The sequence below is a fragment of the Glandiceps talaboti genome, chromosome 5 (genome assembly GCF_964340395.1).
Source record: "Glandiceps talaboti chromosome 5, keGlaTala1.1, whole genome shotgun sequence".
In the NCBI taxonomy this organism is placed as follows: Eukaryota; Metazoa; Hemichordata; class Enteropneusta; family Spengelidae; genus Glandiceps; species Glandiceps talaboti.
This window is the reverse complement of record NC_135553.1, coordinates 4,708,514-4,727,500: the sequence shown is the minus strand read 5'-3', so window position 1 is coordinate 4,727,500 and position 18,987 is coordinate 4,708,514. Positions and strand designations below refer to the sequence as shown.

Genomic DNA, 18,987 nt, shown 5'->3' with positions numbered 1-18,987 from the left:
AAGCTTGAAAAATAAAATTTAGTTTTTTATCGTTTCAATTCCACCAATTTGATCGCCTCTCTAAAATATTAAATCTAATAAAACTAATCGAATGCCATAGTCTACAATACACCTGTGGTCTACATTTTGAGAGTCCATTGCACGGAAACTGGGTTCGGCATTTTAAAAATGTGATTCACTTACCTGGCTTGCCCGATTCCTGCAATAAGGAGAGTAATTGTAAAGCCGTGAGCTGCTGCAGTAACGAGTAGTCCGGAGGCTTGGTCCACTGTGGCTCCATACCCGACCACACCACTGAGTGAACCGATGAAAACGAACATCATAGTACCAAAGAATTCTGCGAAGACGGGTCTTATCCATCGCTCTGTTAAAATATACGGCTTGCGTAAATCCGACCACTTACTACGACGGTCCCCAGAATCAGTACTAATAAGTCGACTGTCGCGTTCGGATAATCTACGCTGGGACTCTGAATCAATTCTTCCGATTCTTTCCTGGATTTCAGTCATCTCTGTTTGTCCAGGAATCGTTCCATGAGAATCGGTAGCCATTATTTTCCCACCATTGACCTGCTCGGCCTTATGGTCGAGAGTTATAGACTATATGTGACCTTCTAAACCACTTGAATTCTTAATAAACAGAAGTCAGTGGCACTGCAATACAACTGACTGTAATCAATTCTACGTTGACGTTGTTATTAACGTAGACACTGTAGTTTGCAGTTGCTATGACAAAAGCATGGTTGCTAGGGATTCCGAATGCTCATATTACGAGTAATGACGCACGCCAGTCATTTTGGCGAAGACATTGCAAAAAGTTTCATTAATTAGTTGCTGTATAGTGTAGCCATGATAGGTGTTATTAATGAATTTTTATAAATCTAATAAGTATATGTTATTAGTATTACTGGCAAATCTGGAATATCCGTTTTTTGGTTAAAATTAATGGATAAACAGACCTGTATATATGTCATATGTAGACCACTCCTCATTCTCCATTTAGCTATCAAATTACATGTAATACAACAATGACTAAGCCTAGCCGTGACACCATGTGTTTCTTTCTTGACATCCAATTTCCCGCATTCACCATTCCCAACCCTATTATCTTTTGAGAGGAGAATGACTAATGTAATAATCGTGTGGTTCAGACCATAAGGTGTGATAGAAATTCTATAGCTTTATTAATTAAAAAATTCAAATGTTAATGGAAACTAAAATATTCACTAGTTTGGTAAATTAATTGATAAATTATTTAAACGTTATCACATGACAAAAACAACTTACATCGACATTATGATAGATTGTGACCATACCGCCCCCTTGTGGTAATATATGTTACTGATTCGAGACCCTTCCATGCCTGCAACCTTCCGATGAGAATGCTTCCACGGGAAATGTTACAGTTAAAGAGACGTTGAAACGTTGTTGACCGGCTTACTGTGCAGTTTATCGATATTTAATGCTCAAACGGGGGAAGTACTCACTCCCACTGCTGTTCCAATCGTCAGTCTGTTCCATTTAAGACTATAACGTTGAATTAGCCGGTCAACTAGTTTATTCTCAAACCATCTCTTCTACGAGGTACCGTGCCGACTTGGATTGTGTTGAGTAGAACTCACAACGAAACGTTTATATCTGGTTCAACGAACGCCAAGCTAACCACTTGGTTGATTTTATTACATGACCAATCTCCGTCTCCGTTCCTCCCAAGATGGGCTAAAAACCCAACTTAAATACATTTCAAAATTTACCAAAATATCTATTCTTAGAGTATGACGTATTCTTAAGTCTTATGAAAGACATCATCTAAGATCTAATATCCAATCACCTTCTCTAGATTAGTAATAAAAGTTCATATCTCAAAGACCATAAAATAGTTGTGTAATATTATAATTATACTTCTACAAAACAATGAAGTCATATAATGAAGTTCTAAAATTAATACATCATGTCATATTTAAACTTGTTGACAGTTCAATCGTACCTGATAGAAACAATTCCGAAATACCCAATGTTGAGATGTCAAAGACCTATGTTGTTACGTAACGAAATGTCGCTGTATGTACAAAGTTCAATTGCTTTTTGACTTCAAATCAGGGTTCAAGATGAAAATTTACCAAAAATATCCTGAATGGATATAATTTAGGTCTGTGACTCGTAACACATGTGGTAATGTCTGTAACTAAGGGTATGTTTCTTTGCACAAATCCAACTACACACTAGCACTATGCAATTTTCAACATAATTACGCTTTTAAACAAATGTTAGTCGACATACTTTAAGTGAAATTCTTTTTGAATGCCGGTGCCTTGATTTTCTATCTACGCTGTCGAGATCTCAGGAACTTAAACAGTAACAGTAAAATCATGTGAAAATATTAAAATTGTGTGATTAGAACTTTTAAAATATTGAATTAAAACATTTTCATCAAATAACAGTGTGTTATTAAAATCTATCATAAAATCTATGTAACAGTCTGTACATGTGGGATAAAGTTTAAAATACAGGTCACAAAAGTGAAAACTATAAATATTGTTACGATTTAGTTATGAAATCCTATAGATGTAAACAGTGAGTATCGGTCTATTAGTCTATACCCTCACTAAGCAACCAGCATAGAACACACAAACCCACTCGTATGTAAATGCTAAATATGAACGTACATATATGAACGTCTATAAACTCAATAAATGCTATATATGAACGTCTATAAACTTAATAAATGCTATATATGAACGTCTATGCTATATATGAACGTCTATAAAGTCTATATATGAACGTCTATAAACTCAATAAATGCTATATATGAACGTCTATAAACGTTATAAAGTCTATATATGAACGTCCATAAACTCAATAAATGCTATATATGAACGTCTATAAACTCTATATATGAACGTCTATAAACTCTATAAACTCTATATATGAACGTCTATAAACTCAATAAATGCTATATATGAACGTCTATAAACGTTATAAAGTCTATATATGAACGTCTATAAACTGTATAGGTGAACGTCTATAGCGTCTGTAAATACGAACTTCTATAAATGTTAAAATTGCAACTTATAATTTCTGGTGAACAAATAACAAGTAACACCCAATCGGCCCAAAATTTGACAAAACAATATAGGGCAAAATCTTCATGTAAATATTGTCACAATTTTGATTCCGTCGAAACGCATTTTACTACAGAGCTGGTACCATGGTAACTATTGTAGCTTATGATAAGGTATGTATACCTGGTTTTCAATGTCAATATGTTCATCTTTATAGTTCGAATTCCTTTCGGTGCATAAATCCATTTTGTCCAGTTTCTTCATGACTAAATCTAGTTTCTGTATCGCCAGTTTGGATTCATTTACCTGCTTACCACCGGGCTTACCACCTGCAAACAAAATGAAAGTGTAAGTGTAATAGTCGATATTTATTACTACAATCTGAGTACACACTAAAATGATTGGTGTTCGATGGAGGTGGGGGTGAAGATATGATTTGTCTAAGTTAGTAGAAATTATCCAACCTCTCGTCAACAATATGTGTCAATCACCTACCAGACAACGTTACTTCACGGGATATGTATGGATTATCAATAATGTGATTCTCAAACCACTAACAAACTAGTACTTTAATAATATATAGCATCAGTAAGTCGAATTTTATAATGTTATTTAGAAATCTGATCGTTACTTTCTGCTGGTGCTTTTCACCAAAGACATCGCGTATTTCACTGTAACGGCAATTTAGGTTTCAGATTATTAGATACAATCGTATACACATACACGAATGAGTGATAGTAGTGCCTATGTTGTGTGGATATAATCACCCTGTAACCAAGTTAGACTTTGAGTAACTTGAGAAAACTAGCTCTCCTACTTCGAAATCTTATATCAACATGTTGCAACAATATGTTAGTTAGTGTCTATCTTGAAAACTGAAGCCTTGATTGGCGCTGTCGTGTGTTACTTACAATTGAGTCTCAGCTTTTTCTTGAGTTTCTTCACAGTTTTACGTTGGTATTGTTGTAATCTCTGCATCATGAACGCTACTATCTCATAATCGTTGCCTTGCTTAGAGGCGTCCTTTCTCACTTCAATAAAGGCATCATTGATAATACTAACTAACATATTCAACAGGATGAAGAAACAAATGATGGAGAAAACTGCACAATACACTGATCCAATTACAGTCTCATTTAACCCACTAAAGTAGAATTTCCCGATGAAAGTCAGGATGAGAGTTTCAAGCGAATCAATGAATGATTGAAAACTTCGAAATTTAGTACCAAAGAAAAGATAACCGGACGCTGTAAAGGTGACCAAGAATAGTGACAATATGACGAAAAATGGAATGAGCTCTTTAGCTGCATATCGTATGGTGGCTGCTAACATCCCCATTCGTTTATTGAAACGCAGTAGACGGAGAAATTTGATGATCGCCAAGAACACCACAATACCCAAGAATAGTGTGTATAACTCATTTAGCCATGCGATGTACTGAAAGCTGACGAACTGTTTCTCTGAAAAGAAATGTTGAATCATGATAGTTAACATCTTAAAATTATGAGATTGGCTGTTTAGTTGAATGTAAAAATACACGTGCGTCTACCATCGCATACTTTTTTCAGGAGTTTTAAATGATACACTATCCAAGCCTAGCCTAGAATCAAATCATGTAGGGATTTTGACTATCGTCTCCCCTCATGCCTAGCATTTCCCAAATGGTTGTGTTCAAACTAAAATTAGACACAATGATGTTTATGATATGGTGATCGTGTTTATATGTACTTCTCCACGCTCCTGCTTGGTTCTAATGTTATTGCCGTCATCTTACAGCGGGCAAATTTAAAAAATCAATAAGAATATGCAGTGGCTTTCTGGCCGAAGCGTAGAAATGCTGGGGTGAGGGGAGACTTCAGTCGAAATCACATGACTTGAATCAAGGCTAATCCCAGCATTGCTATGGAAACAATTGCCTATTTGCAAGACGTTATAACAAATCCATAGAAGTACAGAGACTGTCAGTTATTTATGTGTCAATGTAAATTAAAGTTATCATTTGAAGAAATACCTGTGTAATAATCGTTGATATGAAGTCAACTTACTTGCTTTATCTGAAAGGTCTACAATGAACCATTCCGTCACCACATATCGCATAATATACATAACCACCAATAGCACACCAAATATGATTTGGATAGAATCGTACACGTTCCAAAAATTGTTGAAATATCTCTTGCCGTGAGTTTTGACTGCAAACATGATCAAAGCGGCAGAATGTGTGAGATGGAGAGCATACAACGCATGTGACCCCATTAGAAAGATGACGTAGAGTGTACCACCAAGGAAATCGTACAGGCGAAATACCGTGATTCTAATGGTTGGGAAAATGGCACTTTCGGGTGGATACTCGAGGAAAAACATCACATGAGCAAACAAGTTCACCTGGGCATTATATAGTGAAATTTCTGCGAAGATAACTCGAGTGTATTGGTCAACCCAGCGGTTTTCGAACAGATACTCTACCGCCATCTGTGCTTGGTGCAGGTCAGTTCCCAGCAAAGCTTGGTACCCACCGCCAGTATAAGTTGTAAACTTTCCCGTGATAGGAATAGTACCAAGATCATTTGCATCCCTGTAGAAAACAATAGTATGTCATCGCATTCATACCAAGGAAAATAATTAGTGATGAAAGGTGACAAAAGACAACAAATCAATAAACAAGCAAACACATACACATATACACACATACATACACACACACACACACACACACACACACACACATACACACACATACATACATACATACATACATACATACATACATACATACATACATACATACATACATACATACACATATACACACATACATACATACATACACACACATACATACATACATACATACATACATACATACATACATACATACATACACACATACACACACATACATACATACATACATACATACATACATACATACATACATACATACATACATACATACATACATACATACATACATACATACACACATACATACATACATACACACACAACACATACATACATACATACATACATACATACATACATACATACATACATACATACATACATACATACATACATACATACATACATGCATACACACACACATACATACATACATACATACATACATACATACATACATACATACATACATACATACATACATACATACATACATTTTTTCCCATGACACTCCACTTGTTATTATGATTGCATCCTTTGCCTGTGCAATTTTAAACTCGTGTCTAAATAAATGAATTAGTAAATTCACCTGTAAGCCCAAGGATTGTAACTAGTCACGTGATAACCATTGTTAGTTCCATTCCCACCATCAGTCCATCGCATTCCAAATGTACCATCTTGCATAGTATCCAAAGAATATCCGGTATTGCAACTTTTCATAATATCCGACATTACAGGAAGTACGTCACACTGGTCTACCAAAAAATAATTAAGAAAACGATATATGTCTTGATCTGGAGGAGGGTGAGCAGACGAAAGGAAGGGGGGTGTCGTATACAGTGTAGCACATTTTGTAGTAGGGGATGCTGTAGCGTGAAGTATATACTGCCCTTCTGATTAGATTCAGTTTGAGTAATACGCACATGGTTGACCTTGTGACGTGTTCAGACTTTTTTGTAGCCCACATTGGATGCGTACATTGTCATTAATTATACGTTGTAAGCTGCGGTTTGAATGAACAGTGTCACAGTAGTCCAGGGGTGATAAAACTGCAGTGTTTATCAACGCAATCTTAGGATTTCTGTAAATATCCTTTACAAAGACGCATGACACAATTAAATATGGGTAGATTGTAAAATCACAAATGTCTCACCGGGTTTTACTCGAAGCTGTAGCAGTCTTGCTGGTCCGATACGGAACGATGACAGGGTTCGCATATATAAACGTTCATTGCGAGTCAGTATCTTGTCGTTGTAATAGCTCTGCGGGTAGAGTCCCGGTAGGAGAGTGTCATTCATCCATGAGAACATAGCGCCACTTTCTCTAACCTAACAAAAATATAAATATAAATATAAATATAAATATAAATATAAATATAAATATAAATATAAATATAAATATAAATATGAGTGTAATGTAAATATAATATAAATATAACAAATATACGTTTGAAATGGGGGGATACACACAATATAATATAATTTTACTTTTTTTATTTCAACACAAATTAAGAAAATTTCAAGAAACTGATAAGTTTTGTAAAGTTCAAATGCCATGTAAAAATTGTTTTGAAATGGGATATATGAGCTACACTTACATTATAAAACGAACCCTCTAGTGCATCAACCAATGACTTATGTAGGTAGTATCTATCGATTCCAGCATTGTTGTTACTAATTGCCAACAACAGAAACACATAGAAGAAATATCCAACTATTTCACGAATTACTCGATTCATTTGAAGTTCAAGATCTCGTGTGTCTTTAGCCTTTTTCACGGATTCCTCGTTTGGCATTTCATCCTCATCTGTTAGATGTAAAATAAAATAGTAAAGTTGATCTATTAAAATCTAAAATCCGATCTAAATACCATACACAGACAACACGATAACACAAATCATGGAATTCTCACCATCACCATCGCTTTCGCTGTCACTAGTGTCTTCTTTGATCTGTTTTTTCATCACAGACGCATTAACTTTGGGTTCTTTTATTTCCTCTTTGGAATCTCTGTCAACTTCGTCTCGTTTGTACTCAGTGGGTTTCTTGAAAATGAGCGACACCATTAACGCCATGAAAATAATCTGAAAGGAATCAATATTGCGTGAAATTATTTTTTCTCTTCAAGAAAATGGACCCACACTACTATACTACTCTGGCAATCGAGGTTTCGGCTTACTAAGATAGACATAACCAGAAACTATCGTTGTCTGATGTGGTAGATTACACAACTGACAACTTTGTTGTATGGCTATACGTGTATATGTAATCACCCTGTAGACAAGAGAGTGTAAACACTAGAACTTCCGAAATATACACTGCAAACGATGGAAGTCATTAAAAACGCCAACCTAAGTGGAGTAAAATTAAACAATGTTCATTCAATAATGGTATAAGTTTGTGTCTATCTTAGTAAATTGAATCAAAACAGTCTATCCGGCGTATGTTAGAATCTCTACCTGAATAATTATCAGATGAAGTTAGTGTAAACAACTTTTGGGTACGGTTTTACTTTTAACGAGTCTGGGTTACATTGTACATATACTGCATAGTATATAGTATATTGACAATATGGTGATATTTCCTCTTAATCAAATGTAATATCTGTATATAATTATCATCGTGATTGTACCACACTGAACTGAGGGTAAGTCACGCAAAAGTTGACTGTTATTTGGTCAGAGTGCGGTTGGTCTCTCTATATTTATTTCCAGTGGGTTGATCCGCCGACAACTTCAATCGGCTGTACTGTCATGCCATGGTAGTATACCCCAACCTATACACGAAGCCTGGTCTGAGACTCAACCCATTTACAAAGGTAAACCGGTCCAAACCAGTCCAAACCGGCCCAAACCAGTCCAAACCGGTCCAAACCGCAAACTCAATAACAACTTATTGTAGCTTTATCAAAAATGATTAAATAATCTATTGAGAAAGCCTCCAGAAGTCTGATCAACTACAGCATCATGAAAATTCGACCCCTCAAATGAACCGTACAGCGAACAACTCACCTTAATCGGTTCAATAATGACGAGTGAACTTAAGATTGACGCTACTATGGATGTCAGCCATCTGTGAGATTTGTCGCCTCCCCATTGCATGCTATACATGATGATAAATATACCAGACACTACGATGGAAAGGAACACCAGTACCCAGGCTATATAACTCCAGTACCATGCAAGCTTCTTCTTGCGACGTTGCCTTTTCTCCGTTACACCAGTTTCCACGTCTAACTCTTCTGCCAGTACTCTATTGCGTTTAACACGGGCTTTCAGGTAATGAAACCCATACATGAGGGATTGGTCAGTAGGGGGTACCTCACAATTCCTGAATAGGTATATGATTACCAGTATAGGTGGACATACGAGTAATACGCCAACAAAGCCTACATAGATCTCTTTATAGGTTATGACCAGTGGACCAAGTTCAAAACCCCCACCTTCATGTCGAGCGTCTTCTTCTTCCTCCGAGTCCATATAGAACATGGCATTGGCAATCATGGTGAGAAATAATAAGGAAAAGCAACATGACGTTCTCTGTACACGAGTGAAGGTGCTGCGACTTGGACGAGACAATATGGAATACCAAACATGGCTATCAGAGAACTCGGTACGCATAGTAGACATACATAGATGACTGAATTCTATCAAATTCTCCTTTCCTGCCACCGGTACCAGACGTTCAACCTTGCCGTCGTCTTTATCAACAGCCAACCAACGGTCACAGATGAAATAAAACCTGTAAGCGAACAATTATATTAATATGTAAAAGACCTCTTCGAGGCAACTTATTCCATCAAATTTTATATTTAAAAATGTACACTCTTAAATATACTGTAACAAGGTACGCTAAACGTTATTGTTTATCACGATTCCATAATAGATCACTGACAGCAGACGGGTTTTAATGGATGTTTTATCAATTCCGATTTACTAAATGTAGCTATATGGGGAAAATATACGATTGTTGATTTCCTTGAAGAGAAGACGACGAGTCCCAAATTTCTTTCAGTATGTCAGGAAGGAGCTATCCGATGTGGATTGGAGAGATTTCAAGTTAAGATTTTCAATCAAATTGGTCCCCATGGCAAATTGTGGTTATGTCGAGTTCTACAATCTTAAATTCTACACTGTTTCTCAACGAACCTACTTATATTAAAGTCATCATCCTTTAAAACATTTATCCAATCATCACTGCCTCTGCACGCATGCGCATCTCCACTCATTGTCAATGTCAATAATATTTCAAATTGTATCCACACCTCTTATCGGTTTGCAAATCCAGCATCTCAAACTGGGAGAGAAACCATGAGCGGTAATCCCCCGTACCCGAGTTGTCATGCCAAATGCGAATATATAGGAGCTCTCCCAATGACTTTGGTACTGCCATTAACAGATTATTTATACTGGACTTCAGGAACAACTGTAAGGAAATGAATGTGTTAATTAGAAAGACAAAATAAAATTACAATTAATATTTCTCAAAATGTCTACTTAAAATCTCTAATGATATTCGAGAGTGCGTCTGGACGAAACAATTTGCTATGTTCAATAGTTTAAAAATTGAGATGTTGTCAATTCATCTAAATAACAGCTGATAACTCACCATGGAGTACCAAGTACGCAACTGAGCAATATATTTATTGCATACACTACATTACCGTGCAATAATGATGAATCCGCAAGGCTCCTTGAAGCATCCGACAATATATTCGGCCTCGCTTAGAATGTATTTCGAAGTTGTTTTACAGAAAGACAAACTCTACAAATGCATGCCGTTAAACTTTGTGTATGATTCAGATTGTTTAAAATATTCCAGCTTATGAATTTCATATAATTGAAGGCGGAGTAGTGCTGTGATGAAATTGGCAATCAATGTTGTGTGCTTGAAAACGCATACATATGTATATAAAGCGTTTGTTTATTCGATTGTTGTTGTTGTCGTCGTCGTCGTCGTCGTCGCTGTTGTTGTTGTTGTTGTTGTTGTTGTTGTTGTTGTTGTTGTGGTGGTGGTGGTGGTGGTGGTGGTGGTGGTGGTGGTGGTGGTGGTGGTGGTGGTGGTGCCTATTTACTTTGCAAATGTAAAACAAATCTGTAAGTCATGGTTTACCTCACGTTGTCCGTCGTGTAGAACTCTTACTTCGGAATTGCCGTCTTCACCGTACACTTGAAAGCGTATTTTGGATCGGGTAGCCGACTCATTGTGTACACCAGTGATAACTGTGATTTGGTAAAAGTAGTAGTCGTCGTCACTGTTGCCAAGCAACGGCAGTGCTGCCCACTGTGAAAACAAAGGTTGTATTCAATAAGAATTTATTCAAACTCCGAGATATTTGTCATCGCCAATAGTATTAGAAAGAGTATCTCGCTATTTTTAGAAAGGGAAATGCAAGTGATAAAACAATAGTATATTTCTGAAATAAAGTTTTGCCACGACCAACGCTTTATCGAACATTCCTTGTAACATTAGCAGATTGAAGATAGCAACTATTTCTGCAATCAAGCATGAATCGTTAAAAATGATTTTTAAATACCATTTAAATGTCAAAATCCGATGAATATCCTTCGCAGACAATAAGCCATACTAATATCACACGTATATCTACATGTGGTACTGATGCCATTTTCCACAAAACTTTAATAGCAATGGCTACCAAAATGAAAATGTGCACGACGGTCGTCTTCTTTGACATTGGCACCGATTTACGCATAAAGTTAGTGTTGAAACTAAATGTTGTTGTTTTACATTGGGTACTAGCTGTAACTGGGGTTTTATTTTTATTTTTTGATCAGACAACCAACAATATATTCCATGAAAATAGTTGAAACATCAACAATACACACTACATATATCATATAGATGTCTAATTTATCTATACGTATTGTATTATAGTAATACGTTGAAATAGTTATTCTGTGGGGCACTGATTTTTGGGTGTGGATGTAAAAATAAACTTGACGTTTAAAATATAATTGGGATATATTGCACCATAATACACGCATGTGTACTGCTACAAAAACACGTTTACCACAGGAGTGAGTTAATGCTGTTCAGGGTGTATGATTATGATTAAGTCACTATATCTAATAAAAACATTTCCAAAATATAATTAATAATGGGTATGAAAAAGAACAAGCTCCAGTTTCCGAAAAAAATATAATTGTTTATTAGAAATTACACCTGTGTTTTACTATGTTTTAATACTTTGATACTTGGATTGGATGGTTAGATCGTTACTCTAAAGTTACCAAAAGTGTGGAGGTTGGGGCGTATGTGGAGGCTAGGAAAGAAGCACTGAAAGAAAACATTATAATAATTGCTACTAAGTGTTCATGTATCAACGCTCCTATGTTTAATGTGCAATAGAAATGATTAACAAGTGTATTTGGTGACAGGATAAATGAACAGTGATACTAACCCTATATATGTCTTGTTTATCAGCTCGGCGAGCCCATAACAACATGAACAGATACGTGACCAGCAAAGCAAACACACATATAAGAACTGCAACATTGTCCTTAAAGTCGGAAAAACTTAGTTCTTTAAACTGGATGGTGTTTGGAGGCACAAAGAAATCCGATCCAAACGATGTCAGATGATTACACAAGCATCGACTGAACTTGGTGTTAGATAGTGGACTCACCTAAAATGCAATGGATGTATTAAAAGGTTGAATATAATTCTAATTATTTCAATCACTGAAATGGTCTGAGTGCAATAACACACATATACCAGTTTGAATCTTATTTCTATAATATTTTCCTTGTGATATCACAAACTCGTCCTATTAGCATCGGTTTTATTTCATTACTTGATACACTCAAAGTTCATCTTTACGCCTTGCACATGTCAGTGTGTTTAATGTGTGTACAATATGATACTCATTGGTTGCCACTATTTACACTACATTATCAGTATTCGTGTCATCCGATCCATCATCATGTTATAATTCATCCTGATTTATGATAAAATAATTCCTCTTTGGCTTTGCAATTAAAAATAAATCAAAATTTTACGGCTTAAATAAATCACGGCTTTCAATTACCAGGTCTTCGTTTCAAACGCACGTCTGACAATTAGTTAATATATCATACAAGACGCGTCTATTTTTCTTCTTTCGAGTATTTTTATTTGGTAAAGTAATTCTCGTTTTCGATATATACATTTGTATATATATACACACTCACATTACAGCCTTTGTCATGCCAAGCTTGATTTTCAACATCCCAGTACCGACATCCATATGCAAAAACAGTAATTGTAAAATTATGGGTGATGTTAGTATCAGATATATCCATCGTTGGCGATACAGACGGTTGTGTACTTCCAGCTACGAAGTTCTCAACTTTAGTAAGATTGTTTAGAAGTGTTTGGTTAGTCGTATCTAGGGTTGATTGCTTCGTCGATGGCATAGTTGTTATAATCTCTGTTGTCGTGGCAACCGATGTTGTATTATCAGTCGAAACTGCAGTAAGAGTGACACCCGATGTTGTTGTAATGTCTTCAACCATTTCTTCCTCTTCAGTGATGTTCACAACTACAACAGTAAAGTAATTACATGTACATGTATGACATCGGTTAACTGAAGACACGGACTGAGGTATGGTACTGATGTTGTAGTTTTGAGATTGGTTAAATGTGTTGTGCGATTTGACTCAAGCATCATTATATCTATACATGCATATGGTCCATTAGTACTTTGGTCACTCACTCACTCACTCACTCACTCACTCACTCACTCACTCACTCACTCACTCACTCACTCACTCACTCACTCACTCACTCACTCACTCACTCACTCACTCACTCACTCACTCACTCACTCACTCACTCACTCACTCACTCTTTACATGTGCATATAAAATCAATCTTGTTCATTTGCCTTTTTCAAGGAGACCTAACATATACTCCCCAGTTCTTGTTACATATTCACTAGGTAAGAAGAACGTGTATCTAAGTTCATCAATCTGTTCCGGGTCAAGGTCAGCTATTTCATCTTCAGTAAAGTTCAGATCATGTGGGATGGTGACGTGCAGGTCAAAATCATCAGTCGTCGGGAGTTCCTCATATTTGATAAACGCGTGGTAGTTTATCCGAGGATCCTGTGGCCGAATAATCAGACTTAATGAACTGTTTGTTGTATCTACGGTAATATTCTTGAAGTATAGGCCGCTTTCATCGTTGGGATCAGGTATATGTTCATCGTCCATTTCTACAAAGTCCGTGAACGAGGACGAGTTGAACGTGATTTCATAGAGACCTTCAGTGTCATCAACGTGTAAACCATCACCTACAGTGTCAGTGAAATGCAGACCAGTCACTGGTGATTTTACACTGTCAGCAGTGCTGTCCCAACTGAAGTAGTTTTCAGCCAGTTCCGTCACCTAACAAAAATAACATTTTTAAGAATAATTTAAAAGTAGTGTGAGTAAAATGTAAACTCACCAGGTGAAAGGAAGTCCTAAAGGAGTAAAACATATTATGTTTACAATCATGCCAGTCGAGTCACTTTTCTTCACTATTGACTTTGATACGTAAAACATCCATCATAGTGTGTGTGTGTGTGTGTGTGTGTGTGTGTGTGTGTGTGTGTGTGTGTGTGTACGTACGTACGTGTGTGTGTGTGTGTGTACGTGTGAGGATTACGTGAACTGTGGAGTAAACGACTATTGGCTGTTGGTCTGTGACGTGTCATGTCAGTAGTGAATGTTGGAAATAATCTGAAAGAACACAAGCTCACTACGAATCGTACAGTTGGTATTAGATATTTACCGTATCTCAGTCTCATTCGAGCACGGCTGGTCAACTACATTGTACCAATAGTCTTATCATCATTTTTGCATTCGATGTTCAATAGTTTTTGTTCTTTTTAGTCATTTTGTGACAACAAATCCCACCATGACATGTTGTTTGTCTGTCTGTCTGTCTGTCTGTCTGTCTGTCTGTCTGTCTGTCTGTCTGTCTGTCTGTCTGTCCGTCCGTCCGTCCGTCCGTCCGTCCGTCCGTCCGTCCATCCGTCTGTATGTCTGTCTATCTGTCTGTCTGTCTGTCTGTCTGTCTGTCTGTCTGTCTGTCTGCCTGCCTGCCTGCCTGCCTGCCTGCCTGCCTACCTGCCTGCCTGTTTGTTTGTTTGTCTGTTTGTTATTTTCCCCAAACATTTTTAATCTGAACAAAGAGAATATTATATCTATGTGTAATTGAAAGGAACCCACCTCCACATTCAGATAACCTTGGTCGATTTCTGGCAAACTCTCTATCGATGGCAACTTAAAATGCCCCCTTGGTGTTTCGAATATTTTACCAGCAAGGCCTACAGGAATATCTCGCATGACTTGTAAATTTAATGTTTTAGACTTCATAACTACTTCTTCTTGACCAACTAACATGTCTTCAACTGCCAACATGGCTGCTGAGTGAGCAACACCAAAAGCCTGGTTCGTCATTTTCTGGATCTTCAAGGAAAGAAATAACTCAAAGTCATTGACAATTTACAAGTGTATAAGCTTCTCTCTGACGAATGCAATACATACATGAGATGTATTACATTTTCAAAGAAAGGTATAATATAATTCATATATTTCTTTGAATAATTGTAATTTGACATTATTCAGAGCCATTCACAAAAGTAATAATTAGATATAGCAAGAATAATATCATGATTAACTGCCTGCTCAAGTGATGGTACTCATGGCCGCAACTTTGATCATGCCAGGGCTGAAGGCGCGGCAAGGGTATCATCCACATTACGGTCATGAGCACCATCCCGAGGGCTCATCATTGGCAAATAAGGCGTAAAAATTGTGTGGTTCCGATTACATTCAATTTTAAAATAGGTGGGGTAGGTAGATATTTTATTTTATTTTATTACGTATATTTTATCATGTGTGAGTGTCTAGTTCAGGTTTTCCATTGTTTTCCAAATGGTCTCTGTGTTGTTTATTTCTTCCTCTCAGATGTACAGCCATTACAGATTGGAAGAATAGTTTTTATATTGTCTTTTTAAGTTGATGTCAGTTTCCGCATCCACTAATTCTTGCGAGACTTCACGATTTTCGCGATTTTATATTATTTTTCTCGAATACGTAAAAAAACAAGTTTAGGGTCGACGTGAAAAACTAGGTGGGGTCGGGTAACCGGAACTAAACAACTTTTTTTATTTGGCCTAATCATGATATTGCTCGTGCAAATACATTAAATAATTACAAATTGATTCAAAGTATCCAAGCCGAGGGCGCGCTTAAAACTCTTGGAAAAGGAAAGTGATCACACCACGCAACTCACTTCACGCATTCATTTTCATGTCTTATCATTTTTTTAAAGTCACGTGCCAGTTGTAGCCAATGACAGTGCTTGTAGCGTCATTGCAGTTAAATATATCGAGCTATATGAATACATACACCATCGGTTTCCGAAGCGTCATTCTCTGGAGTCTCTGCTACATTCATTTGTTCTTTTTGCATCTTAGACATCTCTCCACTGACTTCTATCACATTTCCTAGCCCGCGAACAAGGTCTACAAAACAAATAGAAAAGGAGACACGTCCTAAGCAAGACAGACAGACAGACAGACAGACAGACAGACAGACAGACAGACAGACAGACAGACAGACAGACAGACAGACAGACAGACAGACAGACAGACAGACAGATAGACAGACAAACAAACAATTTCATTTCATAGTACACGTGTACAAGTACCCCACTGTGTTATTATGTATCTAAAATACGCTATATTCCCAAATTCATAGCAGTGCAACATGCTTTATTGAAACTAAAAGGACTGAGGGCGACCTTACATGCTTGAAGTGTGTGTATATGATTTAATTAAAATATCATCCGCGATTTGTTCTTAAGAATTAAAAAGTAAGTTAGAGAAGAAAGTTAATGCCACAATCAATCGTTCTGGTGCATTGAAAGGTTTCAATTTACTTTAAAATGCAATTTGACCAGACGACTGGCCATTGGCATGATGGCAGTAGTCAGCAGTCTTATCAAATTGTATGCCAATAGTGCCAAAGGTGTTTACATGCAAATTGAGCAATGTACTTATAGATATGGATGTGATCCATGTGCCATTTTGACTAATTTTGACAAAACACGTTGGTTGTCATGGTAACCACGATCTTAAATAAGGTAAAATTATTTGGTCCACATTCCATGGGGAATATTTCAATCCATCAATAACTTTTGAGATAATGAAGATTATCTTGCTAACAAGAAAAGTAATAGGGATAACAGTCCTTGAACTCCCATTGGTTGCATAATTTAGTCTTACCTTTAGCGATAGCTATATCTTTATCAGCAGTAGAACGCATCCCAGGTAAACGATGTGTAACCGTTCCTAACGAGTCAACCGCTGCAAACTGTAAAGGAAATCCATGATATCTTAATCCATATCAGATCATTTAGATTCTAAATACTTCGAACTAACTGAAATCCTATGACATCACAAGCTTCGCTCCTCTTTATATCATATTCGTTTCTTTCACTATGAAATAAAAGTCATATTCACCCGGATAGTCTCTGAGACTTAATTTCGAATAACTTGAGATGGATGAACAAATATAAAATACCTCCGAATGAACTAAATTACATGTAAATGGTAAAGATCACTGTGCCAACTTGTCAACTCACCCCACTCTCTAATGACATTTCTTCAGTTTTGTCTGTACTTTCTCTAACAGCAACTGCTAGTAGTTGAGCAGCACTCGGAGTTTGGATTTGCTTTGAAATGCCATCCAATGTCTCCAACATCTTCTTCCTCGTCTCTCTGTTTTGCTCGGTGACCTCAGTTTGATTCTTACTCGGATTTGTCGTATTCCCACTGTCAATCAACTGGGATAAATAAAATAATACAGAATATATCAACAATGATACCCCATTCCGCAATTGAAGTATTGACTCTGTCCTTTCTACACTATTTTGAAACTGATAACCGGCTATCAACCACAGTCGCTGGTTGTATGAAAAGAATTAGCGTTGGTTTCATCATCATGATCCTTACAATTTCGCGGATTACTATTGAAGAAATACCGCTTGAATTTTCACTACACAGTACAACCGCAGGGAACACTGCAAGCACTTGTGCAAACACTCTGGGTACGCCACACTTACACTCATGCGTTACAAGGTGTTGTCATGGTCATCTCATACAATTTTGTTTTGGGTACACGTACTGAGCAACTTCTGGTCGGTAATGGAGATATCTTATTTCTTACTGTCGGCATGATATGTACAGTTCCCGAGTTACGCCAATTTCACTGTAACAATTGTACTCTACAAATTGTATGTTCTCTCCAGAAACTAATAAATTTGCATATTTAACACAAGAACATTTGATATTTATTTGTAATATGCTCACCTCAGTAGTAGTATTTGCCTCAGGGTCTTTGGCATTTAACTCTGAACTGACTGCAGCCACAAGTTGACAGGCAGCGACAGTGTTTCCCCACCCAACCAATCTGTCTAATGCATTCCCCTCTCCCTCGACCAATTGTGTGACTTCATCGTTACGGGTTCCGTCCGGGTCTGCCATCTTTTGTGTCTGATTAGATAAATAAAATGTCAATTACCAATGGAACGAAGTACGGACAACAAAGCTATATGCGTAGTGCACGACTCCAGTCAATACGGTGGCCCCTAGTGTCTTTACTAACTTTAAAGAAGTGAAAATTACAATAACTTTTGGGCACTAAGCTTAAATGCCGACAAGGAAAAACTTATCCTTTCATGTCAAATGTAGAGATTGGTTGATATTGGTTGGTTGGTTGGTTGGTTGGTTGGTTGGTTGGTTGGTTGGTTGGTTGGTTGGTTGGTTAGTTGATTGATTGATTGATTGATTGATTGATTGATTGATTGATTAATTGATTGATTGATTGATTGATTGATTGATTGATTGATTGATTGATTGATTGATTGATTGATTGATTGATTGATTGATTGATTGATTGATTGATTAATCAATTAACTACGATCAATTCAAGACTTTTAATATCTTACCTGAATCTTTAAAGAGTTCACGGTGAAATCCCCCAAGGAATCTATTATCTTTATGTCAATGTACATTTCTGGGTTTCCTATGGGAAGCTTGGAAGGTGGTGTAAAGGAATCCGCTCCATAGTAAAAGACATCACTTACGTCAAGCCCTTCAAATATGTACACAAAATATCCTCTTTGGTTAATGTGTTCAGATATTGAATGCTTTAGATATTCTTGGAAATGGAAATATCATTTTCCCAA

General features: G+C 36.8%; 3 protein-coding genes across 3 annotated transcripts in view; all 3 read right to left on the bottom strand.

The window, feature by feature from the left end:
- The window catches only part of LOC144434899 (aquaporin-8-like), a 4,900-nt gene extending 4,349 nt beyond the window's left edge, over window positions 1–551 (bottom strand). The window contains exon 1 of the mRNA XM_078123417.1: window positions 184–551. Coding sequence (XP_077979543.1) covers window positions 184–551 — 368 coding nt within the window. The remainder of the gene's footprint in view (window positions 1–183) is intronic.
- A 2,495-nt stretch (window positions 552–3,046) lies between these two features.
- Window positions 3,047–5,280, bottom strand: LOC144436001 (polycystin-2-like). Its single transcript, XM_078124667.1, has 3 exons — window positions 5,107–5,280; window positions 3,973–4,521; window positions 3,047–3,390 (listed from the first exon to the last, which is right to left on the bottom strand). The coding sequence occupies exons 1-3, from the start codon at window positions 5,261–5,263 to the stop codon at window positions 3,215–3,217; spliced, it is 882 nt and encodes a 293-aa protein (XP_077980793.1). The 5' UTR covers window positions 5,264–5,280; the 3' UTR covers window positions 3,047–3,214.
- Window positions 5,281–6,331: 1,051 nt separating this feature from the next.
- LOC144434898 (polycystin-1-like protein 2) lies at window positions 6,332–11,371 on the bottom strand. Its single transcript, XM_078123416.1, has 8 exons — window positions 11,333–11,371; window positions 10,858–11,028; window positions 10,010–10,170; window positions 8,757–9,486; window positions 7,658–7,829; window positions 7,344–7,552; window positions 6,900–7,074; window positions 6,332–6,501 (listed from the first exon to the last, which is right to left on the bottom strand). The coding sequence occupies exons 1-8, from the start codon at window positions 11,369–11,371 to the stop codon at window positions 6,332–6,334; spliced, it is 1,827 nt and encodes a 608-aa protein (XP_077979542.1).
- Window positions 11,372–18,987: the final 7,616 nt, after the last annotated feature.